General features: G+C 43.0%; 1 protein-coding gene across 1 annotated transcript in view; it reads left to right on the top strand.

Moving 5' to 3' along the window:
- Positions 1-16,579, top strand: part of col23a1a (collagen type XXIII alpha 1 chain a) — a 114,794-nt gene that overhangs the window by 78,285 nt on the left and 19,930 nt on the right. The window contains exons 3-7 of the mRNA XM_051072238.1: positions 5,586-5,630; positions 8,729-8,736; positions 9,894-9,920; positions 15,955-15,981; positions 16,073-16,099. Coding sequence (XP_050928195.1) covers positions 5,586-5,630; positions 8,729-8,736; positions 9,894-9,920; positions 15,955-15,981; positions 16,073-16,099 — 134 coding nt within the window. The remainder of the gene's footprint in view (positions 1-5,585; positions 5,631-8,728; positions 8,737-9,893; positions 9,921-15,954; positions 15,982-16,072; positions 16,100-16,579) is intronic.

Here is a 16,579-nt window from a genome sequence, read left to right as displayed (position 1 = left end):
TTTTGGAGTTTTATAACAGCTTGTTGGTCTCTGGGGTCCTGCTGACCCCAAACATACACAACATCACCTTCCTCAAATGTCCAAGCCCACTTGGTGACAAAGGAATGTTTATCACTTCATTATTTTCTTACATATTCGGTTTTAATAAGGACAGAAAAGATGGAAAAGAGTATTTAAAGAAAAAACACAAAAAGCTACATTTTATTTGTAAGCTGTAACGCAACATACAGTATCTATCAATGTCTGTTGTTTCCATGGTTGTAGGAGTAATACCGGTATCTCTTGTGAAACTGATACGCCATAGAGACTGCTGAGTCTAATGAGACGAAGCCAAGTAAAAGTCATTATACTGAATATGTGGTGGATTATTATGAGGCACATTTCCATATTTTGCACATTGAGTGGTTTAGTCTAAACACAAACACTGATGTTGGATATTGCATACATGTAGCGCAGACCTTTATGAAAGGTAACACAAGTAGATTTGATGGTTGAGGACTTTGTACTCACTGTGAAACTGAATAGACATGAACCCAGTCTGAGCCACTAAAATCCTGTCTGACCCAGGGCAGGAGAGGATGCAGGGCAGCTGGAGAATGAATCACCGCCATGTGAATCACATCCGTTGTCTTCTTCTCTTTCTGTTGCTGTTTACATCCCCAGCATGTGTCCCCCATTTTATTGGAACAAGAGTTGGACAAACACAGGGAGACGATGACAGATCAGGAGACTGTTAGGAAGAAGTAAATTTCGTTTCAGACAAAGAAGAATCTGCGCATAGACAAGACCGACTGAAGGAGGGGAATCCTCAGCATCAGTAAACAATTTCAATGATAGCAATTGACTCAGACGTCTCGTAACGAGCAAATAAATTCAGCCTCTTGGCAGTTATACAATAAAATGCAGTTCGTCTGTATGAAATAGTGATAAGAGAAAATCTCCGGTTTGTTCTTTTTCATACTGATTAAAGGGAAATCTGCTACTGGGATTTTTTAAGAAGAAATGAGAAAGGAGGTGCTGCAGAGACACATCGCCTCCAGCTAACATGGAAGCAAAAAGTTGACCTTCGCTACCTACACCCTTCCTCTCCACACCCCTGCCCCACTTTTCTCTTCCTCTCGATTTAAATTAAATTTTCCTCTGTTGCAGGAGGAGTATGCAACAGTGGAGTGGTAGAAGGAGGGCGGGGGGAGTTGTGGGGGGGTTAGATGGATAGATGCATACGGAGTATCACGTTCTGCTATTTTCATTTGGCTCTTTATTGCTCCCAGTTGTTGGGTTAAACAAAATGGGGCCTAAAAGAAGAGAAGGATGGGGGCAGGGGGTGGTTGGTTGGTTGGTGGCGATTGACCAATCCTGCGCTTGGTTCCTTGGAAGCAGTTTGTTTGCGAGAAATGTCACAGTAGCTAAATCAAAGCCGAACCACAGCTATGAGAGTGTGTGTGTGTGTGTGAGACACAGGGAGCATATTGAGATGCATTTGGTGACAGCAAATTGTCGCTCTAAAAGTTTAAAGAGAAGAAAGAGTGATACAGACAAAGTGAAAGAGGGAGTTGTATGTGTGTCACCAGTAAAAGTGTTGATGGAGAGGCTGTTTCCTCAGGTCGATTGCTCTTGTCAACAGGAAGGTTGAATATGCCTCAGTATGTGGATGTGAGTCTTAATGGGAATCTGTGATTGTGTGAATCAGGGATTGTGTGTCTTTCCATATGTGTGTGTGTGAGAGAGAGCCTGTAGGCAGAACAGTGATGCTAAGTGGTGTGGGCCATTCTCCAGTTGCTGCCTAAAAAACCTCCCATGTAAAGACTAATGAAGACTGCTGGATCTGGGCTGCGATCCATGTGTTTGTTTCTCTGAGACTCAGGTTTTTTTGACATTCTCACACACACATAAACACACTTTACAGTCCTATGGGGAGGAGGATTGGTCTGGTAGTTGGCCTCTAGTCAAACTTTGGACTGCATGCTTTCCAGTCCCACATATAGAAAAGGATCTGTTAACTTGAGATGCAGAGCTTCAGGCGAAAATGTACACACAGTTCAAACCCAGTTCAGTGTGTGTTTATGTGTGCATTATCACTCTTCATATTCGTGACAGCTGATGCTAAGTGAGCTCGCATGTGTCCAGCACTGTCTGTGTGTGACTCACAGAGAGATCTATGGGCAGGATGTAGTTTTCGTTCCTAACTGTCTGACATTTGCGGAGGTCCATCTTTCTTTCTTTGGGGGTTTTTCAACACCTTGTGTGAGTGAAGGACATTCAGCACTTGTCCTCCCATATCTGCTCTACACTGCATCATTTTCTTCTTTCTTTTTGCATCTGTTTTCTTTTTTTTTCTTTTTTAGTCCCTTCTGTGTGCTCCTTTGGCATCCTCCCATCTGCTTCACATTGTATAAACCAACCGATCATTTGGGGATATGTCGTGTTTTGTCTTTGAGTTGTATAACCATCTTTTGATGTTGACCTCTGGAAAGAAAGAAGGGGAAAGAGGATAAGTCAAATTATGATACAGCCCATTACTGCATAGCTACATACATTCAGTAAAACATGATCCTCCAGACTATCTCTTCCTCTGGCTTTTCTATTTTTGTGTGCCTGTGTGACATTTTCTGACCGTTGTATGTCACAGCGATACAGGAAGTCAAGACGACACCTCAGTCACGTCATGTGTCAGTGTATTTATGCGTGTTTGCTTGTTTGTCTGCACCTCAGTAGGTATGCGTTCACCGCTCGCACCCGAAATAGGAATCTGAACTACTTCCACACTTCCATGCACTCTGCTCTCCTGTGCAGCTGTTTTTCCCATTAATCGCTCCAGTCAATCCAGTCTTACATCAGCTTGTCATCGCCCACCTCCATCCTCCCTCAACCCTGCCACTCAGGACCAATCACACTCCCACGTTTCAGTCACTCTGACGCCCGGCTCCTCCAGCATTTGGCGACTGACCTGTCGACATGGCCGACTGCCGTCTTTCATGTCTCAAATAAAGGTAGAGCAGGCATGGCCCCTGGTGACCCATATCTTATAATGCATATCCCCGCTTGAGGAGGCTCTTTAAATGTCCAGTAATCATGTTGTACAAGGATTTTTAAAGGATTGTGAAGCCATTCATCCATCCATCCCTGCAGACCCCCTTCATCCTGCCATCTTTCCTCCTGGACTCTCCTGTCATTTTAACTGTGGGATATCTCTCTTTCCATCCTTTCTATTTCATTTTTTTTTACTGTCTTTCCTCCCCATCCTGCCACTCCCCCCCCCCCAAAGTCCAGCTTGTCCTCCCCATCTACCTCCCCTCCAGCCCTAGGGAAATGCTCCAGCCCTCTCTCACTCTCTCCCTGCAGAGGCTTTGGCTCCCCGACAGAGCAGCTCCATGCTGCTGTTTATGGCTGTGGGGGCCGAAGCAAGGGAAGTAGAGCCCACTATGGAATATGGGGAATTAATATAAATGCTGTGGCTGGCAGAGTGTGTGTGTGTGTGTGTGTGTGTGTGTGTGTTAGCTGGCATCTGTGTCTGAGGTTTGAAGGTGTGGAGGTGTTAAATGATTAAAATTATTGAAACATAAATTTTAAATGAGAGTCAGTAGGTTCACAGCTGTACTCGGCTCCATTGTTACATTTTTAATTGTGTCTTTTGTTTGCCAAAAAAGTCCGCCAGGAGCTAAAAACTAAATTGAATCAGATAAAGAGCAACAGTAGACTTGGGTAAAACTGTGGTTCAGTGGCACTCTGTCGATAGATAGTGCCAAGCCTCAATGAAAGCAATGGCAACAATTAACTTATTTTTATGCTTTTTCTTTCATCCTTCAGTTTCCACAGTCATTAATAGCTTATTGCTGTTGCATAAAGAAAGGTAGAGAGGGATGAAAGTGGAAGAGGTAGATACGAGGAGGAGGTGGAGGAGCATGATTGAGCTCTCTTTGAAAAGGCTGGCAGAGTCAGGAAGTGATTAGGCTGCTACAATAACCCCAATAATGACAATAGGGAAAACATGTCTGCAGCCACAACCACTTAGTATCAGGAACAGTACCCGGGTATGGTTCCCATTTCATTACAAGATCAGGGCTGAGTGTGGGAGGATGGGCACATGGAAAGAAAGAGGAAAAATAAGGGGATGATGATGGTCCATGTAGAGGACGTGAAAATAAAAAAATCAGAACTGTTCTTGTGCTGCAGGGTGAAGCAGTATGATAAGAGGAAATTTAAGATGTACTGCATAGTTAAAGGCGCAATGTGTAAGTTTTTTGCTATCGCTACATAGCCAACATGAACAATGAACAGCTGTTTACTTACCAAGAGCTTCAGCCATCTTCTTCATCCTTTCTTGGTGGACTCAGGGTAGACTGGATGCTACAGTGACTCACTATTGTAAAGTGATATCATGAGGCAGGGCAAGCTGGTTAGTATGCTAACTTCAGTAGAAGAAAAGGAGTGATAGAAATAGAAGAAAAGAGTTAACATTGACAATGCTTTCCACTGGTGGAGACAGCTCTTTGCAACTAAAGAAATGAAGTTTGATGCTGAACTCACAATGTTTCTTCTTCACCATAAATAAATAAACAGCCGTTAATGCTATCATTGGCTGTGCAGCAAAAAAACTTACATATAGTACTTTTAACACAGAGTTTATGATAGTTGAAGGATTGAACACTTTATTATTTGTATTTGCAAACTGTATGTTTCACTTTAAATATTACAAAAGAAAAGGAGGGCAAGGACTAACCTTTGTGTTGGATAAATGCAAAGCTATCTCAGGTAATGATTAGGTTAAAAAGGTTAAAAAAGACATGATCCTCTAGACTCCTCCTTAAATGCTTGATATTGCTCTTACTACAGCACCAAGCAGCTTCAATATGTGGAGAACTGACAGACCTGCCTGTTGCTAAGCTAAAGAACAGCCACAGACAGTCTTTCTGAGAATTAGCAGAAATCTGTGTGTTTTTGTGTAGCCAGTTGCACCATCTTGTTAAACAATACTTCTGTTACTTTACCAGGCAGACACTGACGCAAATCAGTGACGGTGAAGAAATGATTCATGGTCTTATAGCAGCATGAGGTCTAAGAGTCTTGGTCGGCCCTCTCGCTGGCCACATCATCCTCTGGTTCCTCTGCGGCCCTCCTTCTATTTCTCACAACTCTACCAGACCTCTCCTTCAACAGCAGAAATCGTTTTACTGGAAAGGTGGTGGTATACCAGCTGCTACATCACCACAGGGTCGGAGGGAGGTGGTTGGATGGAGCCCAGGCAGTGAGGGATGGGTCTGGTGAACCTGATATTCAGGCAGAATGAGGGGAGAATTGGTCTTAGACATGCCTGATGGTCCAGCGTGTTCAGCCTGATGTAAAATCATACAGTACATTTAGTTCTGAGTATGATGGGATCTTTGCTGCCATTTTGTTTTTGTCTCTACCACCTGAATCGGTGCTTACGTCACTTATGCACATTTTAGGATTGTGCCAACTCATACAGATGTAATGCCAGGCAACACATAACCACCAGCAGTGAAACAGCAAGTGATGCTTGGTTGTTCTCTACTCATCCCTGCAGTGCTGATTTGGGGGATTTATTGCTCTGTGTGTTTTCACAGGGCCTCCAGGAAAGCGAGGAAGGATGGGAAGAAGAGGGGATCCTGGTAAGTGACGCCCACCACCTGCTTTGTTTGTTTATTTCCCCTTTCCCTCTTTTCCTGGAAGACGCACTCTTTCTTCATCTCTCTCTCTCACACTCTCTCACACACTCTTCCTCTTTTCAATTTAGATAGGTTCGAGGGCTGGTAAAAGCAGTGACCCGTGCGTCAGGCCGGCAGATGATGGGCTGCAGTTGGCCCTTCTCCCCGTCCCTCCCTATTTGCGGCAACATAGCGCTAACTTTGGCCATGTGGTTGCACTAACTTTGCCCAGATGTCAGTCGTTCTCACTGAGCAGTAGCAGCTGCAGTAGTACGGGCCTAATGAGATTCTCCCTTGCCAACATCACTACCCGCCATTATTGTGTTGCTTTTTCTTTCCAACCAGACCACAACACACTCATCGAGGAACCAAAACAGCGCGGGGACATAACTCTTGTTACTCAAAAGGTCGTCATGACAGACAGAACGGATGTCGTACAGGTTTTAGTCATCCTGAAGTGAGGAATCCACCAAATTGCGGTGCAACAATTTGTGATGATTTTATCAAAACCTGCAGGACTGTAGCTGTTCTGCAGGATGTGTGTCAGATGGGAAAATTTCCAGTCTGATTGTGATTCACTGTTGTGGAGATTTATTAGATGTGATCTGCTCCTGTGAAAATGTTGACTAAGTGACAGATCACCAGTAGGCGTTATTGCTCTACTTAGTATAAAACTTCAGGCGCTAAGCAGCAGTGCTAAGGTCCCTTTATTTTTAAAATCTATTGCGTACGGTTTTTCTGTTTAACGATGAAGCTGGAGATGTTTAATATTTTCTTTATTCTCAACAAATTACATGAAAAGTCAAAAACCAACAATGTGTTAGTCGGCCTCTTGAAACTTTCTGACTTCCTCTGCCTCTTTGCAGCTCTCAGTCCTAAGCCCATTTGTTCCTACTGAGGACGTAAAATCTTTAAATACATGTCACAAATACATGGTTCCATTTTCAAAAATGCTTAGTAATTTCCTAAACCAGCTGAGCACTGTAGTTTTTAGCAAACGTCACTCAAACAGGAGTTAAAATTGTATTCGTTGGGGACAGTTCTCAGCTGCTGATTTGGTGCACCGCTGAGTATTTACGGCAGCATTACAGTGTTTATGGGACAGAGCCAGTGCAACGTTGCGGCTGGTTTGTGTAATTTTTGGACGACGACAGTGGATGGTTTAGGCTTTTTCATGGGATTTCTTAACAATAAGAATAATATAGAGTATCACCAGACTTTTAATTTAAATCCCCATATTCTCTTTACCATCCAACCACCTCTTAAACAGCATAGATTTCGAAAGTCCCTCTGAGTTCTGTGATGCCATAAGGCAATTTCCATCTTCTCTGTAGCAGGGTGGATTCTCATTAAAGGAAAGTTGTCTGTTTAGGTTTCAGCCCAGATTTGATGCTCAGTGGCAGGAGGGTCTGTATTGATGTGGTTCTGTTTAGGTTCTCTCCTCTTCTTGTTTAGTTTTGCATCTTCACATCTTGGGTCTCAGTACGGGGGTAGGTGGCATGTACAGACTGTTGCGCCATCCTCTCGCTGTAGTTGATGACTCTGTGACAAGTATTTTACTAGACCAGAAGAGATTTTCCCCGTTCTCTCAGAAAAACAAATGAGAGTGGAGACAAGAAACAGAAACACAAATGTGAATAACAGGAAAGAGGGCAGACGGAATATTTAAGCATCTTAAAATCAGCTCTCGCTGTCGCCTCGTCTCCTGTGTCAACACTCGCTTTTTTTTCTGTTTGCTCTTTTACTTGTTTTCATTTTCTCCTCTGTTTACCTCCATCTTTCTCCCTCATCCCCTCTGTCTCTTTCTTTCTCATCAGTCTCCACACACACACTTACACACACACACCTGTCTCAAGTTCAATGCTTAAAGCTGGTCTTACTGCCGGTTTGCGTTTGTTTGCCTAACTGTCTAGCCCAGGATGTTCTTGTCGCAGCGTCTAGACACAGCCAAACTTGATTGACTTGGTCTTCATGCCTCATAAACCCCAGCACCCCTCTCTTCTTTTCTCCCCTCTCACCTCCTCAATCTAGCCACCTCCATTTTCCCATCCCTCTTTTCACTCCTCTTGTCCCAAAAATGCCCCTTCCCTTGAATTAAACAGCAAAACTTCAAGGCTTACATATATTCTGGTCGCATTAGCAGGACTTTTTGTGTGTTTGAATGGTAACAAAACACCACAAATATCCCACATTCCCCTAGAGGGAGTCTGTCTTCAATCTCCCTGAGTTTATGTAGATGTTTAGTGTTGTATCCATGCTGATGAGCTGTGCCGTACCAGAGCTGCAGCAGTGGCGTCGCTCCAAATCGTGCCTCAGTCTGTAATTGCGTTAACAGTCCTATAAATCAGCATCATGATTGGTTTAAAATTTAGATCAGATAAATATAAACCGGTCGCTAATATAAAATCTTTTAATAGCTAAATAATATATTTTCTTTGTAGGGGTTTGGGTGGTTTATTAGTGCCCTCAGTGCTGCTTTATTTAAGAGAATGTTTTTTATCCATTAAAAACCAAGACCACTAAGAATGAGAGGAGTGCTTTGATCATTACTGTTGTTTTTGGTTATGAGAAGCAGAATGGACTCGCTGCTGAGACTCAACATCAGAGTATTTCAATCAGATCTGAAAAGACTGCCTCAGAGAAACCTCTGTGTCATCTTTTTTTTATATTTCAAAGGGACACACAGTTCAACAGCACACCCCGACCTTTCCATCTAATATCCCCATATCTTCTTAGGCAAGAAAGTCTTGACATGACTTCATATGCTAATGCAAAACATGACCCATTATCCAGAAGTCTGTTTATCATAACGGGTTCACCACAAACTCCACTGGCAGCGGCTCTAATGAGCTTGTTCTGTACCATATTTAGGTGGTTAATTACAGTCATCATCTAACTAACCACATTGCATGTGCAGTTTTTTTGTTGCATACCATTGTTCCGAGGAATTGATTGCTGTACAAACCAGAGGTTACCATAACTCACACGTGCTGTGTTTCATGTGTCAGTGGAGATGTACAGAATTTATTTACTAATGTCTGGTTTCTCTCTTTCTGTTGCAGGACCTCCTGTAAGTACAATTTCATCTCATTCAGGTAGTATAATCAAAATCAGCCTCTACTTAAGAGGACAGCTTTGTTTGAGATTTCACATTTATACATACACACACACACACACACACACACACACACACACACAGTATATCATCCCTCACAGTGCACTGAATGCTGCTCGACAAACTACTGTTCAAGGTAAAAATGATCTTTTCTCCCACAGCAGTAAAACACACAGACACACAAAACTGTCACAGACTCACTCACACATGTGCATCCACAGAGCATGGCAATAAACGGACCACCTAGGGAAGTGTGTGTGTATGTGTGCATGAGTGTGATTGTATCTGTGTGTGTGTGTGTTTTGTGGTGATGGTTAGGGAGCAGTGACTTATTAACAGCAAGTTATTCTCCTTCATGGGACTATAACTCCTGCTGACACTCTCTCTCTCACACACACACACACACACACACACACACAATAGATTAAAAACACACATATACACACACACACTTTATGTGCAAACAGCTGTTGCCTTCAGGTTTGTGATTTTATTTATTTTTTTATCAAAATCTGAATGCACCTGCATGGCAAAATTGATATCTGAATTTATTTTTAAATTTTTTGATCAAAACTTTTCTGTGACATATGGCTCAGATCAGATATGCTGAGGCGGAAATGACTCATACCCGAACACTTTTATGGAAACATCCGAATTGATGTTTGCCGTGTCCAACTGACATTTGGTAAATCCAGCAAATGGTTTTACTGGAGAAAAGTGTCTGTGCAGCTGGTTTACACTAAGTATGCATGAAACGATGTATAATTTCTTTTTCCTGAACACATCCGAAATCCTTCATGCAGCCCATAAAGTCCATGGGAAGGTGTGATAATGTGAAATGAGTCACCTTCGAATCCACAAAGTAACAGTCAAGTATATCGGCTGGAAACTGCCAGAAACAAAGTGTAAACAGCAGATAACTAAGAATTAAAGCTTTCATAAAAAACCGAACCATGAGCTTTTATCATCATTATCATCTCCCATTAGAATAAATTGTATATGGTCACATGATGACCAGACATCCTGATGTAAATACAGCGTGGTCTGTGCATCTGTTGGTTTCTGTTCTAACCTGTCTCCATGCTTCATGCTTTAATCTCTAACCTCACCAGGGCAAGGCTGGACGGGATGGATACCCGGTAAATTTGATTTGTTATTTATCCTGTCACTCTTCGATTCACCCAATCATGTCTCTGTTCTCCCTTCAGTTGTTTTTCTTTTGATTCATTTCCAGCTTTTCCCACAGCTTCATTAGGTATTTGTCTTCTGTCTTTTACCTTTAGTCTAATCACTGCCTGCTCTCTTGCCCCTTGCTGCGATCTTCAACACTTATTCCTCATCAGTGATGTATCCTCCTGCCCCATGACTGAGAAATGAGTCACACACAAAGACAGTTGTAGTTAAAGACAAGCAGACAAGAGTGGAAAAATGAGCGGAAAGGTTTTTATTCCCCTTTGTCAATTTGAAATATTACAGTTTAAATGAGAAAACATGAAACAATAAATAAATATTCAGGCGCAACTCTGACAAGATATCATCAGTAAACACAAACCACTTCAGTGTAAACATGGGAATCAAAATGTGAAACATTCATACACAGGCACAAATCATGGCCTTGAGCTTTAAATGAGGTTTAACACTTGAATCATACAACTGTGTACATGCACGACTACTGAATGCAAAGCAGATCGCTGATTTCCATCTGTGAGGTGTACCAGATGACTGAGAGCCAAGCGTTATCAAGAGATATAGCGGCCTCTAGTGGCTATTTCTTACTTTACGAGCAGCTCATGGCTCTGTTGCTGGTTTGTGGTTTAGCCGTCATCAAATTCTCATCATCAAATACAGATATACCCTCGTCCCTTCGAGAGCTCAGGCCGAACGCACAGCTGGATTCACCAGAACAGGGCGTCTGCGTAGTGTGGCGCAGATTAACTGAAGCATTAGTATGTGCAAGGGTCTGTGTATGAGACCCTCTGTCCCCCTGTCATGTGACCCTGCTGTCTGGTTGCCACGGTGACCCTGTACTACACAGCGTGTTGTTGGTCACGTCCTTATGTATATGTCGTCTCACTGGGAATTTTGGGAAGTTCATTCCCCATGGGGCTCTCTCCCAGTCAGATTCCCAGTCTGCCTGGCACTGTGCAGCCCTCCTGACGGGAAATGCCTGTTGCTAATTACACACAGGTGGACTGAGCGCGTAGAGCAGTGTGTCTGCATTTTGTGTTTGTTTGCCTGTGACTCTATTCATCTTTGTCACTGTCCTCATTAGAAATCCAAAAGTCTTGGCACATTGTAATGTTGTTGTTTTTAACTGCAAAACATCTATTTGATAAAATGATGTAATTTACATCTGTAAAACAATATAATCTGGATAATCCTTCCGAGTCTGGTTAGCATAATGAAATCAATCCTTATAGCTCCACAATTACAACTGGAGGAGCTCTGTTTTCTAAGTGTAAGAGGCAGCTTCCTGTTATGATGCATACGTTTGGGTATGATGACTTGGAAAGCTGCGTGTATGAAGTTACAGTGAAACAACAGCAGATTAATCATACTGACAATTTACATAGACAGCACATTGTTCCATTTACTAGCCACAGAGGTGATCAAGTTTCCAACACTGAAGCTCAAAGAGGCATTCTTCCTGTTGGGTAGCAGCGCTTTGCGTATCTGTGTCCATATGTGCAGATGTGTGTGAACTCCTTCCAACCACCCATAGTTTATGTACATCTCTGTAACAAAGGCCAGAACTGTGGAAGTGGTCAGGGGTCTGTGTGTGTGTGTGAATGCAAGTGTGTGATATGTTTTCACACCCGTAACTCCTCTCACATGGACCGCTCATATGCAGAGGGCATGCGCACATCAACACAAGAGTCAAGTCAGCTTCCGGAGAGCAGTGTGGTGCAAAACTGTGTTGTGCCACTTGTGCCAACAGGATTTCTTTCTTTATTTTTCCAATCTTAAAACAAACAGCTGGATCGCTTTCCAGCACTTTACTTTTTTTTTTTTCCTGCCCTCTCTCACCCTTATTATGTCTCTGTGACTTAAATAGAAACTGAGCCTTTAACCCTCAACAGGCAGGAGTCTTAATTCTGTAACCAGACACATCAACACATAATTCAACAGTGTGAACAAATAACAATAGTTATATAAAGCTGCGTGCGTGTGTGCCAGTGTGTGGGGCACACATGTCTTGCAGACGTTAAGTTCAATGAGACTAATACATGCAGCGGCCCACTTCCACTGAAGCATCAGTAATATGGTAAACAGTGTTAATGACATGTGGTTTGTGTTGATCTGAAGCATAACGCTCTGATAAGTGTGTGTGTGTGTGTGTGTGTGTGTTTATGTGTGCTGATGTATGTTTTCTCTCCTCATGTAACCCCTGTCACTTCTTCCTCTCATAAATCACAGGCGAGGGGGTTTCAGTTTCAGAAAAAGGGCCTTCCCGCTGTCAAACAATCAGAGTCAGACAGACTGACAGAGGAAAGCGGAGGAGTAAACACACACACCCGCACACACCAATTGGTCCTCATTCGTATGCGCAGCCGGACAACTATAGTGTGTTTATATGGGGGTGCCAGTCTGTGACAGACAGGGGACCTCGCTCAGCAGAAACAGGCCAAGGCCTCCATTGTTCAGCCTTCCAGGCTGCTGAGCGCAGATTAAAGCCAGACAGTCACCCAACAACATGTCAGTAATTTTCTGTCCCAAATCACACAGCACTCTCTGGTATGCTTTATTCTGCTCTTTGGTTGTGGATGCAGCCACTACGTTTTTTTCAAAGCAGCAAATGTCATGTATCACAAATTGTGCTCATGTAGCCCTGACATGGAGTAGAGTTTTGACACCGTGGCAACATGAAAGTAACTAGAGAGGAGGCAAAGGAGGAGAAGATGGAGGAGGAACCTGGATCCCTGCAAAAGAGGAAAAGATAATGATATCAAAGGATGCAAGAGACGGAGGGAAAGTAGAGCATCCACTCTCCCCATCGTCCTTTATTTTGGCGTCACATAATTACACTCATTGAGCCTAATGTGTGCGACACATTACCATGTGTGTTTCTGGCCGAGACGTCTGCTCTGATGTGCAGACACCAACTTTTCGCGCCGCATCCTCAACAATTACACCCTACCGGATAATTGCCAGTTGGCACCATAGGGAGCACAATAAAGACAGTAAAGACGCCCCTCGCCCTGTTTCACTGAAATGAATGCACATACACACACGCAAACACAGACAGAGACATATACCCTCCTGCAGGCAAAGTTATTTTCCATAGATGTGTTTAAAAGCCATCTAATTGGTGGGAATGCTGAGTCGAGTCTTTTTTTCTTTTCTTGAATCTGCTGAGGGACTCTGCAGGACAAGATGGCGCTGCAGAGTAGAACTACACACAAAGAACCACACACGCATAAAAAGGCATTATTTCATTTTCCCCCACATTCACTTGAGGTTTTGGTGGTAATCTCAGGCCTATTTTCTCACTTTTTCTTAACGTTATTCTCCCAGCTTTTTCTCCCCAGCGTTCCTCTATTCTCCCTTCTTCCTTTTATTCTCCGGCCCGATCCATTTGTGGTATGAGATGAAGAGATTTTTAGCATTGGCTCATTTCTGCTTTTTTTTTTTTGTCTGCCTTTTCTATTTTTATTTGCATTCCAGCTCTTTTCCCTACCATGCAGTCTGTCTTGTACTGTAGGAGGTACAGTAGAACAATGTGGCCATACAGAAAGAAAAGCACAGAATTTACTAAGGACCACACATCAAAATCCAATCCCCCTGACTTCTGTGTTTCATATATTGTTTCTCATAAATACCCTGCTGATTTATTTTTCCCTTGGTTTCCCTGTGACCTCTGGTGCTGATTTAAATAAGGCTCCTATATTTAAAAGTTTGTTATTATCAGCATTAGAAGAGCTTCCTGTACTGCCATACTGTTAGTTGAATTATTGCTACAGATAGCCATAGTAATTCTGGGTCCTATTTTATTCCATATTGGATACCACTAAGTAAGATCATAGAAGTTAGATACTATATACCGCTATATTCAATCTGTCAGCTGGCAGATATTAGATTCAGGGTTTTATTGTTGAGAATAAACCCGCTCTCACAGACACAAAATGTAGAAACACACACACAGCAGTAGTACCTATAGTTCACAGGCCACTGTGTGGCTTGTTAGCCGCCATAAATCAGTCTTCTTCTCTTACTCCAGTTCAGACTCTGCAGCAGCCGATGACCTAACCATGTGCACCTCGTCTACTCATCCCGATGAGTCTTGAAGGAGCCGAGCCCTGATAAACACTCCCATATGCAGAGATGTCTCCCCACTCTTACACACACACACACACACACATACAGTAAACCAGCACAGAGATCCCAAGACATGGGGCAGAGATAGCTGGGAAAACTCACTGGGCCATTTGTAGGGTCATTTAAATTCTCACCCCCTGTGTGACATGATAGTACAGGGAGCCTGCATTTAATAGAGCGATGAAACTACCTGTCTAGTACTGTATGTAGCATCCAGTGAGAGAAATACAGAGCATTACATCCTCACTCTTCACACTCCTTTCATCTGCAGACACTCGTGGTGAAATTACTGCCGTGCGATTGGTCCCAGTGATTTGTTCCACGCCAGTCTCAGCCACCTACTGCTGATTTCATGAGGGGCCCTTCATCAAAAAGACATCGGGAGCCTCAAAGGCTTTTCTCTGTATTTTTACAAATCTCTCTTTTTGACCACTTGAGTTTTTGATGAGAGTTTATGGCTATGCCGGCCTGTTACAAGACTAAAGAGGAGCAGTAAACGATCGCACAAACTATTAATGAAAGCAGCTCCACATATCACTCCCTCCCTGTGTTTTCTCCTCTTCCCCTTCATCCTCATGTGCCCACCGTCCATCCATCAAAGCAGGCGGCGATGACACTGCGGCAGGTTTTCACTGCAGGACCTCAGGCCAGATAGCACCCGTGGGTCTGGTAAAGCACAGAGATGAAGAGAAAAGCCTAAGTTATATAAGCACATCCAAGGCCAGAGATGACGATGGTTTAATGATGGTTTCCAGTCTGCAGAGCCACCAGGGCTGTGAAGGGCCAAGCAACCAAACCACTCAAGGGACCCTGTAAAAACTGTTAGCTTAACACAGAGCACGGCCGTTAAGGAGGAAGTCAACATTAGCCTGTACCACATACATCACGTTTAAGTGTTTTTGGAAAGTTTGATGCAAGGCCCAACCGCTCCTCTAGGTTTAAATAGGGATCTAAAGGTTTGGTGCCTTTGAACTGAGACGCCGCTTTGCAGGAGAGGTTCAGTAACCGCTCGGTTGTTTTTTATTGACGTAAACAAAGTGGACAGCTTGAACTGCCGTTTCAGCACTTGGGTGAGGTTGGACAGGGACTTTTAACCTACTTAAACTGCCTGTTTCATTATCTCATCGCCACAAAAGATTGTGTGGCAGATTAATACAGCTGGACCAAATCCGCCTACAGTCTCATGTTGGACATCCAAACTCCAAGTAATTATAAACCACAACCACCTGGAAACATCTCAGTATCTGAGCCACACACACATACACACACACACACACACACACACACACACACACACACAGAGTTACAGTAAATGGGGCAGGATATACATAGAATGACTTTTTCCCTTTTTCTACTTTTTATCCTCAACTTTCCTGTAATTGCAGCTGTTTCTTCTCTGTTGTTTACAAGCAACATTTTTACTGTCCTTTCTTGATAGGTTTTTTTTTTTTCCCAAATCCACTTGTCCAACTGTTTTTTCCAACCTGAGATCATTTACATTGTCTCCTGAGAGATGCAGAGAGATGGGTCAAATATTATGAATTACTAACAGATAACAGATGTTTTAGAAGGGAAAGGTTTAAAATAAACAGCATCTTCACAGTGTCTTAATCATTTTCTTTATTAACATTACAGTAGATGTTTTTGAAGCCAGTCGTTAAAGGATTTTTGGAAAAACACTTACCGGGCTTCTTGCTGAGAGTTCGATGAGAGGCATCAGTCTCCTTATCTCTACCTCTGTCAAACTCTAAATAAAGTGAACATATTTCCCAAGATGGCGAACTATTCATTCATGTTTTTGTGTCGACATAACTCGTATAACTTTATACTTTTGTCTCTTTATCTGTCTCCCAACAGGGTCCACTTGGCTTGGATGGCAAACCAGTGAGTATTCCCACACACACACATTTGTAAATCCTGCCTTACATGACTGACTTGAATTTAATTTTATTTCTGTTTTTTCCCCTCATCTCAGGGTTTTCCAGGTCCTAAAGGAAGCCAGGTATACCATTGCACACCTGTTGTCTTGTTTTGGCTTTCTGATATCACATATCCGTTGCACTGAAGCAAATTTATACTCATAGATTGTCTAACTGTGAAAGCAGGGTGGGTATTTAGCCTGTTAGACAGGTGACAGTTTGCTATACCTCATCAATCTTTTTTACTGTTCCTATGGGAGTGCTGCAAATGAGTAAAATGCCCATGGTAGCCATCTTGTTTCTTGTTCCACCTCTTAAGTCAAACAGCAGATCCCAGGGCTCACTGCCACGGGGGAGTCATGGCTCAACTGAGCCGAGTGCTGAAAACCCTTTTGCACTCCACCTCTGAGTCCCATCCATCAGCCTTCCCCTGAAACCCCGCCGCACTCCCCGACACGCCCAGGTGCAGCGTGGAAACGGGCAAAGCAGAGCGAATGGGTTACACACCAGTGAGAATAGAGTTTATAACCTTCAACAGAGGCTCTTTAAAAAGTCATTATAGT

This window comes from Lates calcarifer, linkage group LG8 (assembly GCF_001640805.2).
Source record: "Lates calcarifer isolate ASB-BC8 linkage group LG8, TLL_Latcal_v3, whole genome shotgun sequence".
NCBI lineage: Eukaryota > Metazoa > Chordata > Actinopteri > Centropomidae > Lates > Lates calcarifer.
The sequence above is the reverse complement of the archived record's forward strand: the minus strand, read 5'-3'. Positions and strand labels throughout refer to the sequence as shown.